Source organism: Dreissena polymorpha, chromosome 1 (genome assembly GCF_020536995.1).
Source record: "Dreissena polymorpha isolate Duluth1 chromosome 1, UMN_Dpol_1.0, whole genome shotgun sequence".
Classification (NCBI taxonomy): Eukaryota; Metazoa; Mollusca; class Bivalvia; order Myida; family Dreissenidae; genus Dreissena; species Dreissena polymorpha.
Genome location: NC_068355.1, coordinates 84554957 through 84581824, shown reverse-complemented (window position 1 = coordinate 84581824; position 26868 = coordinate 84554957). Strand labels below are relative to the sequence as shown.

The window sequence follows — 26868 nt, the reverse complement described above, 5'->3', positions numbered from 1 at the left end:
TGGGTTATATATAAGTCTGGGTATACTGGTATTGTGTGAAGACTCCTCTGGCACAGTGTGTGTAACATTTGGGTACTTTATTGAATGTATTAGGATCTCCGGCACAGTGTGTGTAACATTTGGGTACTTTATTGAATGTATTAGGATGTATTTTTCTCATGGACATTGTTATGTTGTTTTAGCTCGTCTGAGCAAATAAATGTGGTCATTGTGATCTTTTTGATCTTTTGTGGTCGCCTTTTGCGCATTGTGCGTCGTTAATATTTTCTTTGTTAACACTCTAGAGGCCACATTTATTTTCAGATCCTTATGGAACTTGGTCAGAAGTTTTATCATCATGTAATTTGGGTCCAGTTTGAAACTGGGTCATGTGAGGTCAAAAACTTGATCTCTTGGTAAAAGTTAAACAAAAAGCTTGTAAACATTCTAGAAGTCACATTTTGAGTCCCATCTTTATGAAAGGTTGTTAAACATTTGTTCTAATGATATTTTAGCTGAGTTCAAATGGTTCCAGTTCGTTGAAAACCTGTTTACCAAGGGCAAGGCAGTTTTAACTTACACACCCTAAATGAAACCTTGTAAAAACTCTAGAAGTAACATTTAAGTCGCAGTGTAAATTAAGTATGACCAATAAAGGGATAAGCCAGGTGGATTATAAACCGAAACAAGGCGGTAACTATTCATTATTCCTCTGGCCTTTCGGGTAAGGGTGTGATCTGTGTATTCATGTTGATGCTTCTGGCGATTTATAAGGCCTTGAAACAAAACTTTAGAGAGTGAATTTAAAAATCAAAGGGTCCATTTTTTTAAATCGCCAATTTCAGCAAAATCTTATTTTTGATTGCTAATCAGGAATTGTAATTGCCAAATGTGACTTTGGCAATTGTTAACGCTTACCTAGCTGTAGAAGTATAATTTAAAGTTTTATCTTTATAAAAAGTTTGTTGCATATTTTGTTTGAATGTCATCTCTGCATGTACGAAAATGTTTCAACAAAAAGTATTTCCCCAGGTTAGGGGCAATTTTCCTCATATGGCTATAGAAAAAACATTTAAAAACTCGAAAAAGCCAAAGTTTTACTCATATCTTTATGAAAATTGCTCAGAATATTTGTTCTAATGATATCAGTCTTCCGAAATAGAAAAATGGTTCTGGTTTGTTGATAAACATGGGGCTGAAAGGGGACAAGCACATTTCAAGTAAAATCTTCCTTAGAATTGGAGAGAACATTAATTTTGTTCTAATGATATTTGGAGCCAAGTTTTAAAAATAAAAATGTGCATCAAATTAAACTTTAAATATTTCTTTGTGGTCATTGTGAGAAGACTGTGAGACAATATACATTAAACTATCAAAGTGGAGGACAAGTTAAGCATGCTACATGTATGTTTCAAATTAAACTTAACAGCAAACAGAATAGTGTAATTTTCTGTATGGCGAGTGGATTTTCAGGCTTTTTTATGCCTCCGGATCGATTGATCGGGGGTATATTGTTTTTGGCCTGTCTGTCATTTTATGTGTCACAAAAATTAACCCTTGGTCATAACTTTTGCTATATTGAAGATATCAACTTGATATTTGGCATGCATGTGTATCTCATGGAGCTGCACATTTTGAAGTGGTGAAAGGTCAAGGTCATTCTTCAAGGTCAAAGGTCAAATATATGGCTTCAAAGTGGCACATTTGGGGCATTGTGTTTCTGACAAACACATCTCTTGTTTTAACACGCATTGCATTGCCATGAAAAAAATCTTCAATGCCCAATGTATTATGATGTTTGAGTCACAAACTTCTTGAAATTGTGAAAATTTAAGTCGTGAACTTCTTGAAATTGTGTAAATTTGAGTCGCAAAGTCCCCAAAATTGTGAAAAACGGCCATTCTGACAGAATGTAAAAAAAAACCTGCCCAAGTTTAAAATCTGTAAGAATGCCTTAACAAAAATTTAATAGTATTAACATAAATCTCAGCGATACAGTACAGTCCACGCGTTTCTCCCCAACTTCCCTCGCTACTCCACGGGCAGTATCTCCAAGGGAGATTTAGAAAATCCCGTGATACGCTGCATTTGCATGATTTGGGACTCCGCTGTTAACGATCGGCAAAATTGATAAGCCAACGCAGCAACCCTCGGCGTTGGCAACGCGGGAGAAACTCCGTGTTAAACGAGATAACGATCAATTTAACCTTGTTTGAATTCCTGATTTTCAAATAAAATTACATTTATTACAAGTACACATATATATATATTTAATATATACAATGAAAAAAAACAACCAAGATAGATCGATCCTCACGTGGTTGTAGAAGAAGTTGCTGCTGTATAGAAAACTCGTTGATTTGCGACAAACAAAATGTCTTTAAACGGATACTTACCAATTAATATAATCACAGTTTGCAACATTGTTTTTATGCCCCCGGTAGGGTGGCAAATAGCAGTTGAACTGTCTGTCAGTATGTCAGTCAGTCTGTCCATCCGTCCGAAAAAAACTTTAACATTGGCCATAACTTTTTCACTATTAAAGATAGCAACTTGATATTTGGCATGCATGTGTATCTCATGGAGCTGAACATTTTGAGTAGTGAAAGGTGAAGGTCATCCTTCAAGGTCAAATGTCAAATATATGGCGTCTGTCCGTCCGAAAACTTTAACATTGGCCGTAACTTTTTCAATATTGAAGATAGCAAGTTGATATTTGGCATGCATGTGCATCACACGGAGCTTCACATTTTGAGTGGTGAAAGGTGAAGGTGAAGGTCATCCTTCAAGGTCAAATGCCTAATATATGGCGTCTGTCCGTCCGTCCAAAAACTTGAACATTGGCCATAACTTTTTCACTATTGAAGATAGCAACTTGATATTTGGCATGCATGTGTATCTCATGGAGCTGAACATTTTGAGTGGTGAAAGGTGAAGGCCAAGGTCATCCTTGAAGTTCAAATGTCAAATATATGGCGTCTGTCCGTCCGAAAACTTTAACATTGGCCATAACTTTTTTAATATTGAAGATAGCGACTTGATATTTGGCATGCATGTGTATCTCATGAAGCTGCACATTTTGAGTGGTGGAAGTTTAAGGTCAAGGTCATCCTTCAAGGTCAAAGGTAAAAAAAATAAAAATCAAAGCAGCATTCTCATGAAGCTGCACATTTTGAGTGGTAGAAGTTCAAGGTCAAGGTCATCCTTCAAGGTCAGAGATAAAAAAAAAAAAAATCTTTTTCAATGCGGTGTTGCTCATGAAGCTGCACATTTTGAGTGGTGGAAGTTCAAGGTCAAGGTCATCCTTGAAGGTCACAGCTCAAATTTATTTTTTTTTAATTTCAAAGCGGCATTCTCATGAAGCTGCACATTTTGAGTGGTGGTAGTTCAAGGTCAAGGTCATCCTTCAAGGCTAAAGGTAAAAAAAAATAAATTCAAAGCGGTTTTCTCATGAAGCTGCAGATTTTGAGTGGTGGAAGTTCAAGGTCAAGGTGCATCCTTCAAGGTCAAAGGTAAAAAAATTAATTATTATAGTTGCGTTGATATTCAATACAATGTTTTACCAGTAATTATGGACCAAATCGGCAGATTGACATGCACACATGTTAATCCTTTTTGTCAAAACACCGCAGACAGCAGTCTACACAATAGGTCAGTAGACAAGCTTTGCGTGTTTTCATAACGTCAAACACTTAATCCAGTTCCGTCCAGATGTCTTCTTTAATCAGTTTACAGTACAATCACTGTTAAAATAATTACTCTACTAAAATACCGTAATGATAAAGATTTGGTGTGTTCGATTTGAAATTAATTTGAAGGAAATATCAACTTATTTGCGATATAATTGTGTTAAAAAAATACCAAAGAAACTTAACCGAAATCAACAGAATTCAGTGTTCTCTGCGCTACAAAGTTTTATCAAAAAGTCAATACACCCACGCTTTCTAGGAGTATACCTTGACCTTGTACATTGCAGCATAATTTTGCGCACTTTTGTCAGGAAATATACATGATGACTATATTGGAAGCATTTGTAAACGTCGTGTTAACATTAAAAATCGTTGCATGTAGTGTGTTTCGGATAACTAATTATTATTCTCATTTGGAAATTTTACATTTATCCTTGTGTTATATGTGTTATGAATTAAATATTAATTTGTCAAAACGCTTAACATGTCGTATATTCATTCATATTGTAGACGTACCTGTGAATTAAAAAACATAATTTTTATACCTATTAATTTTCTATACAATTATCTTTATTTTTTTATGCCACATTATTTAAACAATTTTTAATAACATAGGTTGTTATTTTTTGGCATGCCCAGTAGCACACTGCTAACGCGGTGTTGCGCGGCGGTCGCTGATAAGAACGGAAATTGTCTGCATTTATCGACTAGCTAAAGTAATAAACGCCGCGGGTATTAGCGAACTCGGCGGAATGCCGAGCGTTTTAGCGAGTTCACCTCGATTTCCAACTCCGCGTAAACACTCGCTAACAGAAAAAAACCCGCGGAGGGAGCGAGTTTTTTTGGGAAAACGCGTGGACTGTACTGTACATGTATTTGCAGCTTTTGGTGAGTGATTATTGAACAAACAAGTTCACCAAAATTGAAGTCCTGCTGGGTAGGCAACTATCAGTATTAGAATATCATTTATTTCTGCAAATCTGTTCAGCCCATTTACTTGTAATAAGTGAGTATAAAATGTTAAAAGCAAAATAAGTGTACAGTCCAACCTGCCTGAGCAACCGCCTGTTAATAGCGACCAACAGTCAATAACGACCACACTGATTTCCTCCCGAACGATTTCGCTATATATTGAACCTGCAAATAAAGCCCACCTGCAAACAAAGACTGCCCTTTTACATTCCCAAAAGTCCATTTTGATAGCTTACAACGACCATTGCAATCATAAAATCAACGATTTTGCAACTTTCCAAAAAAAAAATGGCCGCCATGATGCTGTGTAGTCACGTGATACACATCTTACCAGTGGACTCGTCGGTCGCTATGGAAATATTGGCGAGTGACAGTTTATTGCACTCGATAGCAGTTGTTTGTTTATTTAACACGCATTGCTAATTGGTAGTTGCCTGCTTCTTTTATGCATTTGACAGTTTGTCAAAAGTGTAAAAATATTGCTTTGTATTAAAGTGACTCACAATTAATGTACAAATTGCTGAAAATATCAAAGACAAGTTTGGGGCTTTCATCAACTCATTAAGGAAATTAACGGTTTTATATCAATAACAATGCCTGAAATACAAACATTTTGATAGCCATTCCCTTCTTACATTTCTCCTTGATAAGACGTGCATAGATTATAGACAAGTAATCAGTTCAATTTAACCATCATGGCTTCCAAGCGTAAGTTCTTGATGTTGGAAGAACGCATAGCGGTCATTAGTTTGTTAGTTAAAGGACACAGTTGTAGACGAGTGGCTAGTGATCTTGGTGTAGGCAAAACTCAAATCCAGAATATTCTGAATTACATGTACATATACATGTATGTCAATAATTATTTATAAATGTATATGATTAATGAAATAAATAATAAAAACATAAGGGAATGGAAATAATAAAAACAAAACTGTGTTTTCAATCCTTTATTAATTATACATGCATAAGTATTCAAACATTAAAACAAAAGAGCACATACATAGATAAGGTACCTGTTAAAATACTACTAGCATATTTTGCAAAGTTTCAATCGACCCTGGGAATAAAGACCACCTGTAAACAAAGACCACAACGACCAAATCCCTTGAGTGGTCTTTATAGACTGGTTAGACTGTATGTCTGTTTCATTAAAGTCGGTCAATGCGCCACATACGCATGTGATAGTGTATCTGAATATACCGATAATGATATGCGGAAGATGTAGTAACCTGATCTACACATCCTTTTAATGTCACACTTTGCTAAACAATTGCATCAGGATGTTAGCTTGGATTTTAAAGCCTCTTTTCTAATGTCAATATGATTTGTTTTTACTTCCTCTATTTGAATGGGACTGTCATTCGAAACTTACTTATATAATATCATACCATTCTGTTACCAGATGAATTCAACATACACTTGAAAATAGCACTAGTGTATTACCAGAAACCATTTTTTTGGCATTTCTTGCAAAATCCATATTTGATTAGGCTTCCTGTCAGTATTGTCATTAAAAACAATGTCAGGAAGCCTAATTGTAAGGGAATACTTAATAAGGTTATCTCATATTTACAGACCATGAGGACTTAAATATTCAAGTAAGTTTTGGTTTGCATTGACATCATTTTAACTTATTATTTATTATACCCCCACAAACGAAGTTAATCGGGGGTATATAAGAGTGAACTCGTCTGTCTGTCGGTCAGTCCGTATTACATTAAGTGTCCGCTCTCTTATTCGTTGTTTTCATCCGATCTTCACCAAACTTGGTCAAAAGTTGTATCTAGATAAGGTCTAGGTCATTTTGAATATGGGTCATGCCGGGTCAAAAACTAGGTCACTGGGTCACTTAGTGCGTTTTAAACATTCAGCGTGTTGTCCGCTCTCTAATTCAAGTAGTTTTAATCCAAACTTCACCAAACTTGGTCAGATGTTGTATCTAAATGATGTCTAGGTCAAGTGTGAATATGGGTCATGCTGGGTCAAAAACTAGGTCATGGGGTCACTTAGTGCATTTTAAACATTGAGCATGGTGTCCGCTCTCTAATTCAAGTAGTTTTCATCCGATCTTCACCAAACTAATGGTCAGAAGTTGTATCCAGATAATGTCTAGGTCAAGTTTGAATATGGGTCATGCTGGGTCAACAAATCGGTCACGGGGTAACTTAGTGCGTTTTAAACATTCAGCATGTTGTCCGCTCTGTAATTTAAGTAGTTTTCATCCAATATCTTGGTCTGAAGTTTTATCTAGATGATCTCTACGCCAAGTTTGAATATTGGCAATGCTGGGCCAAAAACTTGTTACGGGGTCACTGGTGTCCGCTCTCTTATTATATATATATATATATATATATATACCCCCACAAATGAAGTTTAGGGGGGTATATAGGAGTGAGCTTGTCTGTCAGTATGTCAGTCCGTATTAAGTGTCCGTTTTCTAATTCAAGTAGTTTTCATCCCATCTTCAACAAACTTGGTCAGATGTTGTATCTAGATGATGTCTAGGTCAAGTTCGATCATGCTGGGTCAAAGACTAGGTCACGGGGTCACTTAGTGCGTTTTAAAAATTAAGCATGGTGTCCGCTCTCTAATTCAAGTAGTTTTCTTCGGATCATCACCATACTTGGTCAGAAGTTGTATCTAAATGATGTGTAGGTCAGGTTCGAACATGGGCCATGCTGAGTCAAAAACTAGGTCAGGGGGTCACTTAGTGCATTTAAAACATTGAGAATGGTGTCCGCTGTTTTTTGTGAAGACAACATGCACAATATTCTGTGTCAGTGCGGCATGTGGGGGTAATTCGTCACGTCTGTGACAAAGCTCTAGTTCAAGTAATTTTCAACAGATCTTCACCAAACTTGGTCAGAAGTTTTATCTAGATGATCATAAGGCCAAGTTCGAACATGCGCCATGCCGGGGTCACATAGTAAGTTTTACACATTCAGCATGGTGTCTCTCTCTTTTATTCAAGTAGTTTTCATTCACTTGGTCAGAAGTTGTATCTAGATAATGTGTAGGTCAAGTTTGAACATGGGCCATGCCGAGTCAAAACCTAGGTCACAGGTTTACTTAGTGCGTTTTAAACATTGAGCATGGTGTCTGCTGTTTTTTGTGAGGACAACTTGCAAAATATTCTGTGTCAATGCAGCGTGTGGGGATATTCGTCATGTCTGTGACAAAGCTCTTGTTCTATTTTACTGTAGAGAGAAAAAATCTTGCATGAGTTTCAGTTACTTACAGCAGGTACACATGTGAGCAGGTTTCATTTAAAATCAGCTGTTATATAAGTTAAAAAGACATTATGCCCTTACATTATTGTTTGGCTGTTTTACCATTAATATCACTGTTGCATCTATGAAGAGCATTAAGCTTTTGTATATCCAAAGGGTGTAATCACATGGTAGTCAAGATAGTGAGGTCCATGCCAAGTCAATTATTTTTTGCAGTTGTGTAACCTTTATTACTTGTACTTAATTTTTAGCTCGGTTGTTTTCGGGGAAAACCCAAGGTATTGTCATAGCCAGCTGGTCGTGTTGTCATGTAACAGCTTATAACATATCGTTTAATTATTCTAATGAGTTTATTCTTATTATGGAAATTATTAAGGAAATATTTCAATTATGTATATGCAATGTTAGGATGAAGTTTGAAAATTTAATAATAAATTTTTGTGAGATATAGGTCATTTACAAATAATCTAAGAGTACATTAAACTAGGACCTGATTTAAGATGTATTATATAAGATAAAAGAATCGAAGGGCCATATACTTAACAATGAGTTCAGGGTCAGCATATAGACACGAGATTAATAGTACCCACACATGGTCATCGAAACAGCACAGATGAAAGGGTCATCGAAAAGCTTTATTTGCATAGAATACACAAGTTATGGCACTGACAAATATAAAGGGATTACTCTATACCAATATAAATTGATTAGATTTCAGTGTATTTGGCAAGCAAGTAAATACATGAATAGATTAATTGTTCCTTCTAGTACATTCTAACTAGTCAACGAATCAACAATAAGCACATTAGCTACATGTAAGGACCAATCAAAGTTTTAAAGGAAAGATATGCAAATTAACTTAGAGACAAAATGTAGATTTTTATATAAAATGTAGATTTTTAGTCAGAAAGAGTCAGAATCTGCGGTTAGATTTGAGAAGAACTTGGAGAGTTGTCACGTCTTCTTCATGTGGCGGCCATGTTGGCTGCCGCGCTGTAAAATTGTATTTCATGTACATTAGCAAGCGTTGTGTTAAAAGTAATATACGACATAAATAAATCGCGATGAAATCAGAAATGAACTTTGGTTGTAACTGTGTGTTATCATTGAACAATGTGTAATTACGTGACACAGTACCCGGCGTCGTGCTAAAACCTTCACATTTTGCTCTAAAATCAAAGTGCTTCCACCTACAACTTTGAAACTTCATATATACAGTACAGCCAAAGCGGCACAAACATAATCCGCGGCTACGCCACGGCCAGATTATAAGTCCGCGGCGGCTGAATCGTGTGTTCACGCGGCGTATCGCCGTGGCACTCGGCATCGATCCGCGCAACGACGCCGAGTCTGTATTAACCTCGCGTACTTTCGCGGAGTAAATCCGCCGCATACGTACGCGGCGGATCGGGTGAAAAGATATCCACCTACATGTACATACATGTATGTGTAGCGTAGAATTAATTACGCGCGACTGTTTATGTTTCGTTCGATTATCATTATTAAATTTGTAATCCGAAACACACTTCCGAATTTTAATGCTAACGCGTCCTTTGGCAAAATCTAGCGTCAAATAAACAGTGCTAAAATATCCTTTGTTTCATAAAAAGCGCGCGAAAATTATGCAGACATGTAGAACGTCGTTTGGAAAGTTTGTGTGTATTTTGTGTTGTATAAATACATGAACATCACGTCAGGCGTAAATCGCGTGTTCAGTGGAGAAAAAAAACGCCCCGATTAGACGTTATTTCATCATCTCTATAAATAGTAACAAATGCCAAAATGTATTTGATACTTAAGGAAATATCGAGAATGTTTGTGTATCGTAAATATTTACCAGCATTTGCTTTAAAACTGGAATATACGGGATTATCGGGTAATTAGTAGCGATATTAACTGTATAATATGAACAAAATAAAACGTGTTTATATACGCATATTCAAACAATAGTTATAATAAGCTGATAATTAACAAAACTACAAATACGTTGTCGCCGTCTTGATTATTGATGTGGCTTCAAACTGCTAATTTTCTCAGCTAAAATATAATAGCGGAATCAACATGCAATTAATTTATAAATCCACCATATGCTGGAGCCTTGACCACTTGTATGTGCGAAAACATAATTACGTGACCTTGTTTATGTGTGAAATACATACGCTACGGGCGGGAAACAAACTTAATAATTGGCCAGACACATTAACTATGCTTACATGTATATGCTAATACAATCCGCGCACAATAAATTTATTATGATTTTAATTATTATTATAATTGTTCTTTCAAAATTTGTTAACTACATATTGCTAATAATTAAAAAAAAATATATTCATGATCGCATCGACTCGGCATCATGTTGCGGACCGCGGCATGCCTCGGCGGACAGATGCGAAGTTTCGCGGCGAAATGCGACTTGCCGCCGCATACTGACGCGGCTTCAACGACTGACGCGGCATCGACTCGTTTCGCCTTGCCGCCGCGGATCGCGAAATACGTTTGTTCCGCTTTGTCTGTACTGTAGCTGCACCTTCATGAGTTCTACACGCCACACCCATTTTTGGGTCTCTAGGTCAAAGGTCAAGGTCACTGTCATCTAAAAAAAAGAAAAAAAAATTCGGACAAGCTTTTGCAGCAGAGCGTGGCACCCGTTATGCGATGCTCTTGTTTATTCTAGCCATATCATCAACAAAAGTACTAGTGTACTGTTTTTAGTATCTTTATTTCACTCTATATTGCTTTATTTTTCACTGCACAATTTCTTATTGGGATGACCAAATTAAAGCTCCACTTTGAAAATTTGCGATGAATAAATTTTAGATATAAAGCGAATTTTAATAAGAAATAAAATATTCACCTTTTAACTGAAATGGCTGGAAAGTGAGCGTCATTTAAAATTAAACAAAAGAAATAAAGGTTATAAAAAGGCAAAAACTAACTGTCTCAGCACAGATGTCACCATGATCTTGACTTTCACGTGATTACCCTCTCTGATCCACGATTGTAGGGGGCGTGGCCAAGTCACTTTAACACTATCATTTTGTCATTAAACAATATTTTTTATCATATTGACCAAAAAAAAAACTCTAAAAAAAAAAAATTCTGATATAATATATCATATCAGAAAAAAAAAATTTTTAGAATATTTTTTTTTTTTGGTCAATATGATAAAAAATGTTGTTTTATGACAAATTGATAGTGTTAAAGAGACTTGGCCATGCTCCCTACACATGTGCTCTGATCTCTGAAAGCACAATTTCAAATGATATTTTAAATGATTTAATTCCCATACATACAGTGTAAGTCAGAAAGGTTATTGTCACTTGTTGTGTCACATAGCATCAAATATTAATAAACATCTAATCAAATACAATGCATACATAATATTAAATGTTATAAAATATGCAAAAGAGTAAACCACTAAAAAATAATCTATAGTTTTGAACAAATTAAAGACAAATACATAAATATTTGTCAAGGTTAATTCATGTGTGACGTTAAAAGGAACCCAATATATAGGATGACGAAATGTCAACATGGCAAACAGACTACTGTAAAACCATTATATATCGTCAGGCATTAATTTTCGTATATTTCGTCAGTCAACCGATTGACGAATTCAAGATCCTAACGAACAATTATGTTTCATATTTGAACAAATTATAAAGACTGAATTACCAAAGGCATGAGGCAATATAAAATACAACGTAATCCACGCATACTTACTCCGTCTGTTACGTAATCAAGATAAATCTGGTTTTGACACAAAAGGGTGTAGATTACACAGTGTACTTAACTGACACGTGACATTGCTCTAAAACGCGAAAGCAGAACAGCTGTTTCGACTGCGTTGACTTTGTTTAGGTAGAATTGTAATGATAAGCGCTAATTGTTAACAACTTTATTACCCATTGTGTGGATTGTGTTTTTCAGTGTTGTTGCAGAAGATTATACAGCCTCCACGCACCGGATTAGATCCGGATCAAAGACAATAAACACAATTAAAAGGTGGTGATGTATATACTTACTGTATTATACAGTGTATATATTCTCCGCATTGATTACAAATAAATACAGAACATTTTGATTTGTGTTTGGTTGTTTGCGTTTAACTACAAAACAGGTGTAAACATAGCTTGTGCTTCGTTTTATGGGCTATCGATCTTTTTAATCATTGACATCTTATTCAAGTTTTACAATACGGGAAACAAACTTAATAATTGGCCAGACACATTAACTATGCTTACATGTATATGCTAATACAATCCGCGCACAATAAATTTATTATGATTTTAATTATTATTATAATTGTTCTTTCAAAATTTGTTAACTACATATTACTAATAATTAAAAAAAAATATATTCATGATCGCATCGACTCGGCATCATGTTGCGGACCGCGGCATGCCTCGGCGGACAGATGCGAAGTTTCGCGGCGAAATGCGACTTGCCGCCGCATACTGACGCGGCTTCAACGACTGACGCGGCATCGACTCGTTTCGCCTTGCCGCCGCGGATCGCGAAATACGTTTGTTCCGCTTTGTCTGTACTGTAGCTGCACCTTCATGAGTTCTACACGCCACACCCATTTTTGGGTCTCTAGGTCAAAGGTCAAGGTCACTGTCATCTAAAAAAAAGAAAAAAAAATTCGGACAAGCTTTTGCAGCAGAGCGTGGCACCCGTTATGCGATGCTCTTGTTTATTCTAGCCATATCATCAACAAAAGTACTAGTGTACTGTTTTTAGTATCTTTATTTCACTCTATATTGCTTTATTTTTCACTGCACAATTTCTTATTGGGATGACCAAATTAAAGCTCCACTTTGAAAATTTGCGATGAATAAATTTTAGATATAAAGCGAATTTTAATAAGAAATAAAATATTCACCTTTTAACTGAAATGGCTGGAAAGTGAGCGTCATTTAAAATTAAACAAAAGAAATAAAGGTTATAAAAAGGCAAAAACTAACTGTCTCAGCACAGATGTCACCATGATCTTGACTTTCACGTGATTACCCTCTCTGATCCACGATTGTAGGGGGCGTGGCCAAGTCACTTTAACACTATCATTTTGTCATTAAACAATATTTTTTATCATATTGACCAAAAAAAAAACTCTAAAAAAAAAAAATTCTGATATAATATATCATATCAGAAAAAAAAAATTTTTAGAATATTTTTTTTTTTTGGTCAATATGATAAAAAATGTTGTTTTATGACAAATTGATAGTGTTAAAGAGACTTGGCCATGCTCCCTACACATGTGCTCTGATCTCTGAAAGCACAATTTCAAATGATATTTTAAATGATTTAATTCCCATACATACAGTGTAAGTCAGAAAGGTTATTGTCACTTGTTGTGTCACATAGCATCAAATATTAATAAACATCTAATCAAATACAATGCATACATAATATTAAATGTTATAAAATATGCAAAAGAGTAAACCACTAAAAAATAATCTATAGTTTTGAACAAATTAAAGACAAATACATAAATATTTGTCAAGGTTAATTCATGTGTGACGTTAAAAGGAACCCAATATATAGGATGACGAAATGTCAACATGGCAAACAGACTACTGTAAAACCATTATATATCGTCAGGCATTAATTTTCGTATATTTCGTCAGTCAACCGATTGACGAATTCAAGATCCTAACGAACAATTATGTTTCATATTTGAACAAATTATAAAGACTGAATTACCAAAGGCATGAGGCAATATAAAATACAACGTAATCCACGCATACTTACTCCGTCTGTTACGTAATCAAGATAAATCTGGTTTTGACACAAAAGGGTGTAGATTACACAGTGTACTTAACTGACACGTGACATTGCTCTAAAACGCGAAAGCAGAACAGCTGTTTCGACTGCGTTGACTTTGTTTAGGTAGAATTGTAATGATAAGCGCTAATTGTTAACAACTTTATTACCCATTGTGTGGATTGTGTTTTTCAGTGTTGTTGCAGAAGATTATACAGCCTCCACGCACCGGATTAGATCCGGATCAAAGACAATAAACACAATTAAAAGGTGGTGATGTATATACTTACTGTATTATACAGTGTATATATTCTCCGCATTGATTACAAATAAATACAGAACATTTTGATTTGTGTTTGGTTGTTTGCGTTTAACTACAAAACAGGTGTAAACATAGCTTGTGCTTCGTTTTATGGGCTATCGATCTTTTTAATCATTGACATCTTATTCAAGTTTTACAATACATGTTTGAAATAATTGTTACCTGAAGGAATTGAAAACGTAACAGGTAAAGAGAAAATCAAATTAGCAATCATGACGATACGTTCCATCCAAATGTAGGGAAATTGTTTTCAAAAATTCTCTTTTATTTTTGCGCGATTTCCAGGAAATCCCCGAAAACCACGTGTTTCGAATGACTGAGTATGATGCAATTAAACATTGCTTTGTATCCTATTGCATTCAATCCAATTTAAACTCACTCGTCCATTGGTTGTTAAAATTAAATCTGAACTTTGCTCTATGAAACCGCTGTCCCATAATGCACTGTTAATTTTACACTTCCGAAAATTATTGTTCTTAAAGTGATCAAATATTTAGATGCAAAACTCTTGAAACTTTATTGAAAATTGACCAATCAGTTTGCTAACACTAATTTTAACCAATATTCTTCGCACATTTTCTAATTTGCGCTGATAAAGGTAAGATTGTTATTAGTTTGGCCATGATAATAAATTAATAGGACCAACTGGCAACTGGCTTCACTGTTTCAAACTCGGGTTTCAAACACTCGTTAACGGTACTTCGGTCCCCAGGGGTGGCGAAATCAAATGTCCGAGTTGCCCGAGTCGTGCATTTGCTTGTCTGGGCAACTGATTTTTTTCAATTAAGTTGTCCGTGGACAACCAGATTTTTAAAAGTCGGGTCGAGGAATACAAAAAATACATTGTATTTAAGCTGTAATTAAGTTTCACAAAACAAGATGTTGACACACAATTACATTGTCAGTGCTATTTGTGGAGCAATCAAGCTAAAATACGGGCACTCTCCGGCGCAGTGATCTCCCTTATTCTATAAGAGACCGGCAGCATGCCACATTTTCAGCATACGGCCTGACTGTTAGACAGTGTACAGACTGGTTTCTTTATTTTTACAATCAGACGGAAATAAAAATATCAAACTAAGATATCCAAAACACTGTCTACCTTGTTTTTTCAGAAATTTTTAATGGTAAAGATGAACGTTTTAAAAAAAAACTTCAACAATGGAGCAGAAACCCGAAGCTTTGAGCAGTACACCCCCTAAAAAAAACAAGAAATATTATGATATAAAATATGATCTAAATAAACGCACCAGAACTGTTCAAGAAACTTGGCTAAAAGATTTTCCATGGTTACGAGTTGATGATAATCAAATTGCTGCATCTAAAATATGTTAACAGTTCCCCATTTTGCCAGATAAGTGTGGACTTTACACTGGAATGACTGTAAATCGTAAGGACACCTTGTCTGCTCATGAAAAAAGTGCTTAACACACTAAAAAGTGATCGAGTAAAGTTTGATAAAGTCTTAATAGAGGCTATTGTTTATAATATACTGCTATAATGAATGTACCATGAAAATACAAGTGTAACTAAAACAAGCAAATTATACTCATTTTGATTTATTCCACATTGTTTTACATTACCAGGTAATCAATAAATCCGTTTATAATTAATAAATATAAACATTAACGGACAAGTGTAGTTCAGCAACAGACAAGTTCAATTTCCTAAATGGTTGTCCGTGGACAAGTATAGTTTTTTTAGATTTCGCCACCCCTGGTCCCACTAATCAGCTTATCATAATAATGATACACTAATGGGGGCAAATTACTGATCACCTGATAACAAAAGACTAGTATATTGACATGTGACAAACAGGCCCCACCTCCTGCCAGTGACTCAAGTGTCCTCCCTCTTTCCCTACTACGATTTTTCGCAACCGCGATATATTTCGGACAAACAAATCGGATATTGACTGAAGCATTTTTATTTTCAAAGTCAGGAATTGGCGAATTTAAGTGCTGATGAAAACGTTATTTTTATAAAAATGACAAAATTTCGTGCTGGCGAAAATAAATGATTTCACAGTATTAAGCATGGCTTCAGTTAGTTTTGTAGTATTTTACAATGACACAGATAAGATTGTATTGCCAGAATATTACAATAGTACATTTATAAATACCTACCATGGAGTTTTTTTGTTGTTTTTTTAAACATAATATATTTGTATGGGCACTTAAGAAGTTCAGATTGTGATTTTATTGTGTGTTTTTTTCAAACTGGATTTGCTTTGATCTTGCATTAACTTGATATTTGCATGTAAGGGAGTAGATATAGTCCTTTATGGTTGTACTTTATGTGTTTATGAGAGGCGCTTTTATAAAATTGATGCAATGTGCAGAAAGGGTCATCTCAGATTAGTCGGTACAGGCTAATCAGGACCAACGCTTTATTGGTAATGTTTTGTTTAAAGGATTTAGTCTCTTCTAAATGAAAATGCAGTCTAGGCAGAAAGAGCTGTCCCTGACTTCACAGGCTAATTTGGAATGAAACTTGAAGAACACACATGAAGTGCCATTTTGATAGAGTGTTGCTTATTTTGATTCAATATATCTCTTGATGATCAGCAAATGTGAAAACAATGTGGACTAAAATCTGCACAATCACAGGGGAATGTTTAAATGCTCCAATGGTGAATCTATGTTAATATTGATTGCTCTTGTTCAAATGTGTCTTAATCTGATAAAACTGGGCATAATGCATGTGCGCAAAGTATCGTCCCAGATTAGCCTGTGCAGTTCACAAAGGCTGATCAGGGACGACACTTTCCGCTTTTACTAAATTTTCGGTAAAAAGATACTTCCTTAAAACGAAAAATACCATTAAAGCGGAAAGTGTTGTCCCTTATTAGCCTTTGCAGACTGCACAGGCTAATCTGGGACGACACTTTACGCACATACATTATGCCCAGTTTTATCAGAACATGACTCAAATGTACTTCAGATTCTGGTAGAAGAGCAGAGGACGTGCAGGATGTATATATAGTGTGGAGGAGACAACACAAATTTTGCATCTAGTGTCGATGGCAGTTGACAAAAAAGCACCTTGAAAAGAACTGTGTGGCTATTCAACTGGATTTATTTTGCCTTTTTGGTATTATTAATTACATTATACAAAAATCAATGACTAAGTAATCTGTAAGGAATAAAGGAATAACAGTGCATCTTGCTTTGGAAAGGGTTGGCATTTACAATCAAGAATAAACTGTTCATTATTATAACCAAAAATCACAAGTTTTGTCAATGTATTATAGTGGTAATAACCACTAAAAGAATGTTATAAAATAAAATAAGAGTCCAGCGTTTAAAACATCAACCACCAATGGTACAGAAGGCAGCAGTGTTGACTCAGACTGGGGGTGCAGTGACCATGCGTCCGGATGGGGGCCCAGCAACTGGAGAACCGGTTGGCGGGTCATCTGCAACCGGGGTAACCGGACCAGCGAAGCAGGATGAAATAGACTCAGATTTGCCGTCTCAAGACATGGCTAAGGAGTTTTACGCCAAGTATGATCCAAAAGAAGTCCTTGGCAGGTAGGGATACCATTTGTTCATCTTCAGGACCGAGGATTGCTCAAATACTCAATTCTGTTTTATCGACCATTGGAGATTAAGCCAGCAAACTTTTGAAGTACGCTCAGGCCTTCTCCTAGCAAGTTTGTTTTTTTTTCGCGCAAAAAGTATACTGATTTTGAAATAAGTCATTATAATTCAAATTAGAACATTAAATATGATGTTAATTTTAACTATATAATTTGTTAGATGTAATTGGAATAAAATTGAGATATAATAAAATTAGACACTTCTTTCTAAAAAAAAATATTCTTGGTCCAGGAAATTTTTTGTTAACAATAAAAATCGTCTCTTTGATATTAAAACAAATTGAGTTACAATGCTTAAGCTTTATCTTTGTTATGCCTCAATGTCAATGGGGGCAGAAGACTGCTGCAGGTTTGATGAGGAGGGCTCTGCAAAAGCTTCCCCTTGTCTCATTGACACACAAAAAACATCTGTAAATTGTAATGTTTTTCCGTGTCTTGAGTAAAATGCGGTCTCCTGTCAAAATAGTCGAAATTTGGTGTGTCTACATTGTTCTTTATTATCCTCTTAGACGTAAATAAAATATGGTGTAGAAGCTTATAAAATGATGTTTATAATTATGAAATTTATACCAATGGATTGTTTTAAATATTTAACAAAATCAAATATATATTTGCATCCGCCTGGCACTTTGGTCAAAATTAGTATGAGCGGCATTTAATACAAGACACATAAGAAAAGGTTGTGAATTACTAAAAACTCGCAAATGCTGTCGTTCATTCAGAGCATTTGCTCATTCATTCGAGAAATTTGATTTTCCAACACAATGACGCTCCATCTTTGAGTTGTGTAATGAGATACATGTAATTAACAAAGAATTGTAAATCAGCTAAAAAATTTCTGTGAAGTCAATATCGCTTTGCTCTTTAAAAAATACTTGTGGATATCGAGCGCGCGAATTATCTCGCACATATGCTGGAAATGCATAGGTGAAAGTACAAAAAATTGAAAATACTGAAATATTTTAGCTGGGGGACAGGGGGCCGCAGGGCCCCCGGTTGGTCCAGGCCAAAGGCCCCTGGAAGCTCCTGAAGGATAGCAAATTGATTTGCAAATAGGAAGCTATAATCCTCAAGTACAAGACCAACATATGTTGACAGTAATTCTTGCAGCTTACTTAACATGCACACGATGGAAAAGAAACAATGGTTATGTTTGTACATGTACAAAAACTGCATTCAGTCATTTAATCTATTGATTTTTTTTATTAATCATACACTCTTAACTTAAAGAATTACTATTCATTTTATTAATGTTTAATTATAAACACTAAAAATTGAGCTTTCTTTCCGTTGGACTTGTAATTGATCGTTTTCCCACAAAAAGTACAATACACAAAGCCACACACATCTATCTTTTTAAGCCAATTCCGTCCATTTCATTACCTTAGAATCACATTCAGACAGCCATTGCCAACTGAAGCCATTTGTTTTTCGCTTGCTTTTCAAGATCTTGTGTGTTATATCCTACAGGTAAGAACTTCATTGTAAATTTAAACTTTGAACGCTAGCAGACGACGAGACAAAATGCCTGACAATGACAACCGCTTTTTTAAATAATATTACTTTTTGGCAGTTATCGTTAAAATTCGGTGCAATACACGGCTTCTTGTAGAAATCCGCAGAAGACCTTCATACTTGGAACGGAGATTGATGAAAGCACTGACCGGGCGAATAGTGCCCAGAGGGATAGAATGATTCACGAGACTAGAAAATGAAAGAGCAATACGCCCAGGGGGATAGACTAATTGAGAAGCAATGGCTGCGTAGAATCTATAGATATGGGTTAACAGAACAGTGGGAAACCAATTATCACGTCTGAAATCGATCGTATTTTGTTTATTTTGTTTGTCTGCATTGCTGGACACATGGCCTACCCCCCCCCCCCCCCAACAAAATCTCATCAGATTTACATGATTCACGAAAACGACCTCTGAGAACCCAAAAAATACTGAATTTAGTAATAATACCGAACACTTTCACCCATGGAAATGTGGGCGATCTTGTGTTCTAGAATGGACACTGCTGCTTTGAACTAAGGAAAACAACAGAAGCCCTCAAGCCCCTTCACTGGTACATTTGAAGCTTGCTTGCTCAGACTCCCAGTTTGATATATAGGGGTCTTACATATGTAAAGATTTACTTGGTATCCAGATATAATGAAAACAGTTAAGGCTTTCTTGGTCAAACTTATAGTTTGTAACTACTCATGCTTGTTTAAGTGTACTTTGTTAAAGTAGTTACTAATTGCTTTGTTATCCCCGCCGCCATAGGCGGAGGGATATTATTTTGGCGTTGTCCGTCCGTCTGTCTTTCCGTCCGTCCGTCCAGAGCCATATCTTGGAAGTGCTTTGGCGGATTTCATTGAAACTTGGTATGAGTATGTATATGGATAAGAGGATGATGCACGCCAAATGGCATTGTTCACCATCTGTTAATAACGGAGCTATGGCGCTTTGTATCTTGAAAAAATGCTTTTTTGAGTGTCAAATATAATACTTTTGTGTCCAGAAGCATATTAGCGTGGGATATCAATTCAAGGAATTTGCTTGTTTAAATTGTTTGTTAAAGTGTTATTTTGAATAAATTGTTTAGTAAATTTTAATCAGCCTGTATACCCAACTCTGAACATTTTTTTTAATGAACTATTTATTTGGTTTTTGTGATGTTTGAATTTAGTAAAAGTGTATATACAGAACTTGACATTAACGGGACTTGACATTAACGGTTGTCTGACTGTCCGGGACAACTACATTGTATGTCCGGACAAGAAAATAAAGAATTTGCTAGTCCGACGGGACAAGTGATCGTTATTTTATAATTACTTAGAAAAAATGCCTTTTAATCTGTTATATCTGTGGAGTTACCACACAACTTTTTCGATTATATTTTGTATACATTTAAACAACAAAGCACAAGATATTCCGATAGTTCCATGTGTTACAACACCGTACTATTCACAAGGGAAGCAACCCTTAACATTTTTATTTGCCAAGATAACATGAATATTCTCCCTTGTAAAGAATATGCATTTTAAGACACTGGTACACATCGATCTTACAGACAATTAACGTAGTGACGCCATTTCTATGTATAGAATGATTTTACAACATCATTTCCATTTGTGGCTTGTTTTCGTTAGTACAATGTCGTCTGCTTAAAAATGTCTAATCTGCTTTCCTTTGATTTTTGGTCTCCAAAATCACGAGAAACTTTAAAAACACAATTTTTTGTTAGGTTACATTATGGCTTTGTATAATGTTTAAAATCAATAATCTGGAGTTTTCCTGTTATTGTAGTCAGTTTTTTTTGTATTGAAATTGCCTACAATGTTAACATGTATTTTGAACGATGAATGTCTTTAGGATTTGAGCATTTTGTATTATTTCATTATTTTGCAAAGTACTGAGCAGAATAAGATATAATGGTCAGGACAAGTTGCTTTTTGTTCAGGACAAGTGAAATTTTGGTCTACTTGTCCGACCAGACAAGTGGCTTCAAAATTTAATGTCGAGCCCTGATAAATTTAGAATTTTCAACATTTAAGAGAATAATTTGTCAATATTCGAAGGTAATTATGAGGCAAAGTCTGAGCTGTGAATGGTTGCATGGGATTGGTAGCCAACTGACATTCTGCATGCTTTGTTTGTTCAGTTCAAATTTGTAGTTTGGCTGGTTTACTGGAAAAAAAAAACATTGTTGAAAAGATATGTTCCTCAGAAGTAAAAAGCTAGGTAACTCAGCAGTTGTTAAATTTGTTTCTAAACTAGGGTAGGCTCCCTTTGTTTTACGAATCATTTTACTTCAATTGTGGGAAATTACACCAAAGGAACAACTAATCAATTAAGGGTGTCCCAAGTTTATTTGAAGAATAAATTATCTCAGACAGACATATGTTTAGTTACTATTTTATTGAGGTACTGGGCATTTGACAAACTTTCATTGCTTAATTTTTTGTAAGGCTTCCTGCCTTTAGGTAATGGGATTATCTTAGCAGTAGCAGGGCGTACATTTTTACAACTTTTAGAAATACAACTTTTAATCTTTTTTGATACTAAGGCTTGCATCATATATTTAAATGGAAAGGCAATACGAATTCTTTGAACATGGGCTTTTTATAATGGACTGTATTTTATGTGAATTTAGTTTAATCTAACCTTAAAGAAAACCAGTTATTGGCTAGTCAAAATCCACCTTTTATGTAGAATTGCTCTTCAATAGCATTACCATTAGCGGGGAAATATGTGACTTATGTGTATTCTACAATTTTAAAGTGATTTATGATATTTTTTATTAAAGAACTTAAGTACTAAAAGTCGCCGTTTGCCGCTAATACTTCATCCCATCTGCTTAAAAATATTTTATTTTTTTTCCCATCATTGAAAATCATTATAATAAGACTTAATGGGCTGTTAATCTTGTTCTTTTTATTTGATATTTAAGTATGTTTTAGCAATATCAAAATTTTGGGATTCCATTCAGTTTGCATTCCACTTAATCAAAGGAAAAGTAAGAAAAAATCCCTGAAAATTTGCTTTTCATAAAAATGGAAGTGGTTTTAGTGTTCAATAACTTTTGGTAAAGAGAGGCTTAAATGTTTTGCATGCTATGCATAATGCAGCTTCTTGTCATGTTTCATTCAGGCCATTATTAATATGTGTATATTTTAGTTTCTGAGTATATTTTTATAAAATGTACTATCACGTGTTATTCTGGCCAAAGTGTGTGTGTCCAATTTGCAAAAGGACATTTGATGATGAAATTTGGCAAGTAAAACATTATAAAACATATCCTGCTTAATTTGGATATTAGGCCAGAGTTTTATTATTTTCTGTTTAACATGAATTTTTTTAAGTTTGAGTAGGAGGAGGAAAAAAATATAATAAAAAAAACCAAAAAGGAAAAAAAAAAATACAATAAAAATCAAAATATTTTATTTTTGAAAGTTACTAAAAACAGTTAAAAAAACTACTTGTAAACTTGCTTGATATTGCCAGACAGTCCCTGAGTCAGTATAAAGTTTGAGGGGTCTCAAAAAAGGTCAAAAACATGAAAAGAAGTTAAATGTTTTAAGTAGCAACCCATATATAAATTTTAACTCACAAAAATCTTAATGTTTTGCTACTAACTAACTTAAAGATCTCGTTAAATCCTGCTCAGAATCAGATCAGTTTGAATTATTAATTTATATCAACTTTTTTCAAAGTTACATGTATGGTAATTTGAAACTTAGGAAAAAAGCCATTTTGGTGGTTTTTTTCCTTATATTAAGCTTTCTAGTTGTTAGTCAATTCACAGATCCGCGTTTTATAACTGTAGGTTTCTTTTTTCTGTATTTTTTTTCTATATCGGTACATGGTACAAAGTTGAAATTTGGCATACTCATTGCATTTTTCCTGTAGATTACCATAAAAGAATTATTTCTTGATCACAAATGGGTATAGTACCCTTATTTTCATTGAGTGACATTTTTTTTTCCATAAATATATTGTCAAAAAGCATAACATCACAACATGTGCTTTTAAATGGTGAAAATCTTTAAAATATATAAGTCAATACTACATTAAACAAGCAAATTACAATAATTTCAAGTGCTTACATAAGGAACGACTAAATAAAACAAAATAAAATAAAATCTCAATATTTCAATACTAAAACATTAAAGGACAATTTGGAGAATTATTTGTTGAGTTCCTTTAAATAGAAATAACCCTTCCTCATTCGCACGGCATATATATGCACAGAGCCATTAGCAGTTTACACTTAGATTGCTTGACTGGGGTAAGGAGGTCTTTGCTAGGCATGGCTGGTATCTGCCCTAAACCACCTTATAGAAGAAGATAAGTCCATTGGCCTTTCTTCTCTCCTGGAGGGGTTATGATGGAGTTGCAGCATAGTCCCACTTCCTGCAGAAGGGATCTGGATACTCCATCGGTACTCTTTGCAGTCTTTCACCTTAAACACAGCCAGACACACTGGAAAAATAACAAAACATATCAAATATTTATAAAATAATAAAATGCATATAAAAATCGTTTTGATGTCGTTTTCCTCCATTATCTGGCAGCTTTGCAAAATCGCGAAAAAATGGTACGAACACACGAATAAAATTTTATGTTCGTACCCGATTCAAACAATCCATTTAATTACATAAATACTGATAGAAAAACGTATTAAATTATTATGCCCCCCTTCGAAAAAGAGCGGATATATTGCGCTGAACATGTCGGTCTGTCGGTCGGTGTGTCCGTCCGTCCACCAGGTGGTTTCCGGATGATAACTCAAGAACGCTTGGGCCTAGGATCATGAAACTTCATAGGTACATTGATCATGACTCGCAGATGACCCCTATTGATTTTGAGGCCACTAGGTCAAAGGTCAAGGTCACGGTGACCCGAAATAGTAAAATGGTTTCCGGATGATAACTCAAGAACGTTTAGGCCTAGGATCATGAAACTTGATAGGTAGATTGATCATGACTCGCAGATGACCCCTATTGATTTTTAGGTCACTAGGTCAAAGGTCAAGGTCACAACAGTGACCCAAAATAGTAAAATGGTTTCCGGATGATAACTCAAGAACGCGTAGGCCTAGGATCATGAAACTTGATAGGTAGATTGATCATGACTGGCAGATGACCCCTATTAATTTTCAGGTCACTAGGTCAAAGGTCAAGGTCACAGTGACCCGAAATAGTAAAATGGTTTCCGGATGATAACTCAAGAACGCTTATGGCTAGGATCATGAAACTTCATAGGTACATTGATCATGACTGGCAGATGATCCCTATTGATTTTCAGGTCACTAGGTCAAAGGTCAAGGTCACGATGACCTGAAATAGTAAAATGGTTTCCGGATGATAACTCAAGAACGCTAATGGCTATGATCATGAAACTTCTTAGGTACATTGATCATGACTTTCAGATGACCCCTATTGATTTTGAGGTCACTAGGTCAAAGGTCAAGGTCATGGTGAAAGGAAATAGTAAAATGATTTCCGGATGATAACTCAAGAACACTTATGCCTAGGATCATGAAACTGCATAGGTACATTGATCATGACTCGCAGATGACCCCTATCGATTTTGAGGTCACAAGTCAAAGGTCAAGTTCACGGTGACCCGAAATAGTAAAATGGTTTCCGGATGATAACTGAAGAATGCTTATTCCTAGGATCATGAAACTTGAAAGGTAGATTGATCATGACTTGCAGATGACCCCTATTGATTTTCAGGTCACTAGGTCAAAGGTCAAGGTGACAGTTACAAAAAACATATTCACACAATGGCTGTCACTACAACGGAGAGCCCATATGGGGGGCATGCATGTTTTACAAACAGCCCTTGTTTGTTTTGATATAAACAGCCATTTCAATGCGAGTATTTGAAGCATGCATAACACGATACTGACATATTCATTAAGATAATAATGATTTGCGTGTCAAATTGACAAATCACGAACATTGCCATTGATCAGAAAAGCTGGTTTAAATATTTATAGTATGATTTTTTTTAAATATAATTCAACCATAATTAATCAGAAAATGACCATAACAAACCTTTTCTGGTGTTTTCTGTATACATTGTAGTTAACGCGAGTATGGTTTAATTAATTCCGACTATTATGAACGATACCGATTAGCGAAGCAAAAGAAAAATGGCTCCTCCCTCTTGCAGCTAAATCGAGGTCAAATGGTATAAATGCCCGTCTTTGTTTAAAGATGCTGATACCAAATTCTCATTTGGGGACAATAATTTTGGTATTTTAATTAGACTTTCTAGTTTTTAAAACTACGTTCGAAATTTTGATCGGTCCATCGTAAGTCATTTTATTCAACGTCAAAGTCGGGCCCTATTTTCTCAGCCAAAGGAGGTCCTACGTCAATTTTGAAAACATTGTAGTAAATTCCAATCATTCGTTAACAAGATGACATCAATCTCATGAATATTCATGATGTTTGACATATCCGCAGTTGTATTGTAAACACACACATGTCGGTGCAAGTAGTCCGGAATTGGTATGACTCGGTTGCGATATTTCTTCTGATAAATTTCTCAATTAACAGCATATTTAGTTAACATTATGTAATAATATTGAAATAAAATTTATATGCATGATAAGAAAAAACATTTCTCTTTTTATAACTTTTTTTATAGACCACTTTTTTTGGATACGGAGGAAAAAATAAAATTATTTTTTTCTGTTTTATTTTTATTTCACTTTTTGGCAAATTGGATATGGCGCTCCCGTTAAACAGAAGATAAAAAACTCTGGCCTTATTTACAGTAGGTTGAAGATCTAGTTGTGAACTACTTTTGGCCAAATATTGGTTAAGTATTGAAAACTAGTTCATGGACAAATATATGTATAGTGACAGATTGTACACATTCAAGTTATCTAATTCTCCCTCTTGTATGCTGTCAATTAACTTCAAAACTTAAAGGCAAAGCAGTAGATTCCTTTCTATTGCATGAGTAGTTCACTTGATCTGAGATTATATTGAAAAAAATAGAAGATGAATAAATTAAGCTGCTTAACATGAAAGTTGTTGGGATAAAAAATAGTTAGCAATGAAAGTCATAACATAAAATTACTGGCTTGCAAAACTAAAATGAACAAAAACACTAAAACAGCAAAAAAAACTTATTTTTGAAAGCCTTTTGCCTTTCATGAATCAAGATCTGTATTCACCCTTTAATATCAGCTCACAATGTTTACAGTTAGTGCCTGACCCAGTCACCATGTCAGGTCAGCCACCTGTACTGGGTTTTGGTAATGGGGGCTATATACATGTAGGAGTCACTTTGTCGGTTTGTCGGTCAAATATAGTTTTGTCATATTTTTTCTTGTTATAAATGTTTTGTTCTTGCGAATATTCTTTTAAATAGATAAACTGGCAATGAGTTTTACAAATATTATCAGTAGTTAAGAATTCTATCTATTAATAGATCATTTGACCTGGTGTTCCAGCTCAGGTTGCCAACCATGTACTTTTGTGTTGAGTAGATTGGATTCACACACAAAATTGTTGCCATATTTAATTGAATCACTGGGAAAAAGTGATGAATAAAAGAATACTTTTTTTTGCATTCTGTTAATTGATTTAAATGGTTGAATATTTCTACTTAAATTTATTCAAACTGGTTCTTATCATGCAATTGTTGAAACACACATTAAGAATCTATGATTTACATACCATAATAATAACGCGAAATATCTTTCTGATAAAAATAAACTTCAAGTAAACATAGTTTACCCCGAAAGCATTTATGCAACTATTTCTGTAACTGACCGAGAACTGCACTTGATACC

General features: G+C 35.0%; 1 protein-coding gene across 2 annotated transcripts in view; it reads left to right on the top strand.

The window, feature by feature from the left end:
* Positions 1-26868, top strand: part of LOC127838608 (phosphorylase b kinase gamma catalytic chain, skeletal muscle/heart isoform-like) — a 94504-nt gene that overhangs the window by 10292 nt on the left and 57344 nt on the right. For both annotated transcript variants that reach the window (XM_052366478.1, XM_052366473.1), the window contains exon 2: positions 16902-17491. In XM_052366478.1, the coding sequence (XP_052222438.1) occupies positions 17280-17491 (212 nt within the window). In that variant the 5' untranslated portion in view covers positions 16902-17279. The remainder of the gene's footprint in view (positions 1-16901; positions 17492-26868) is intronic.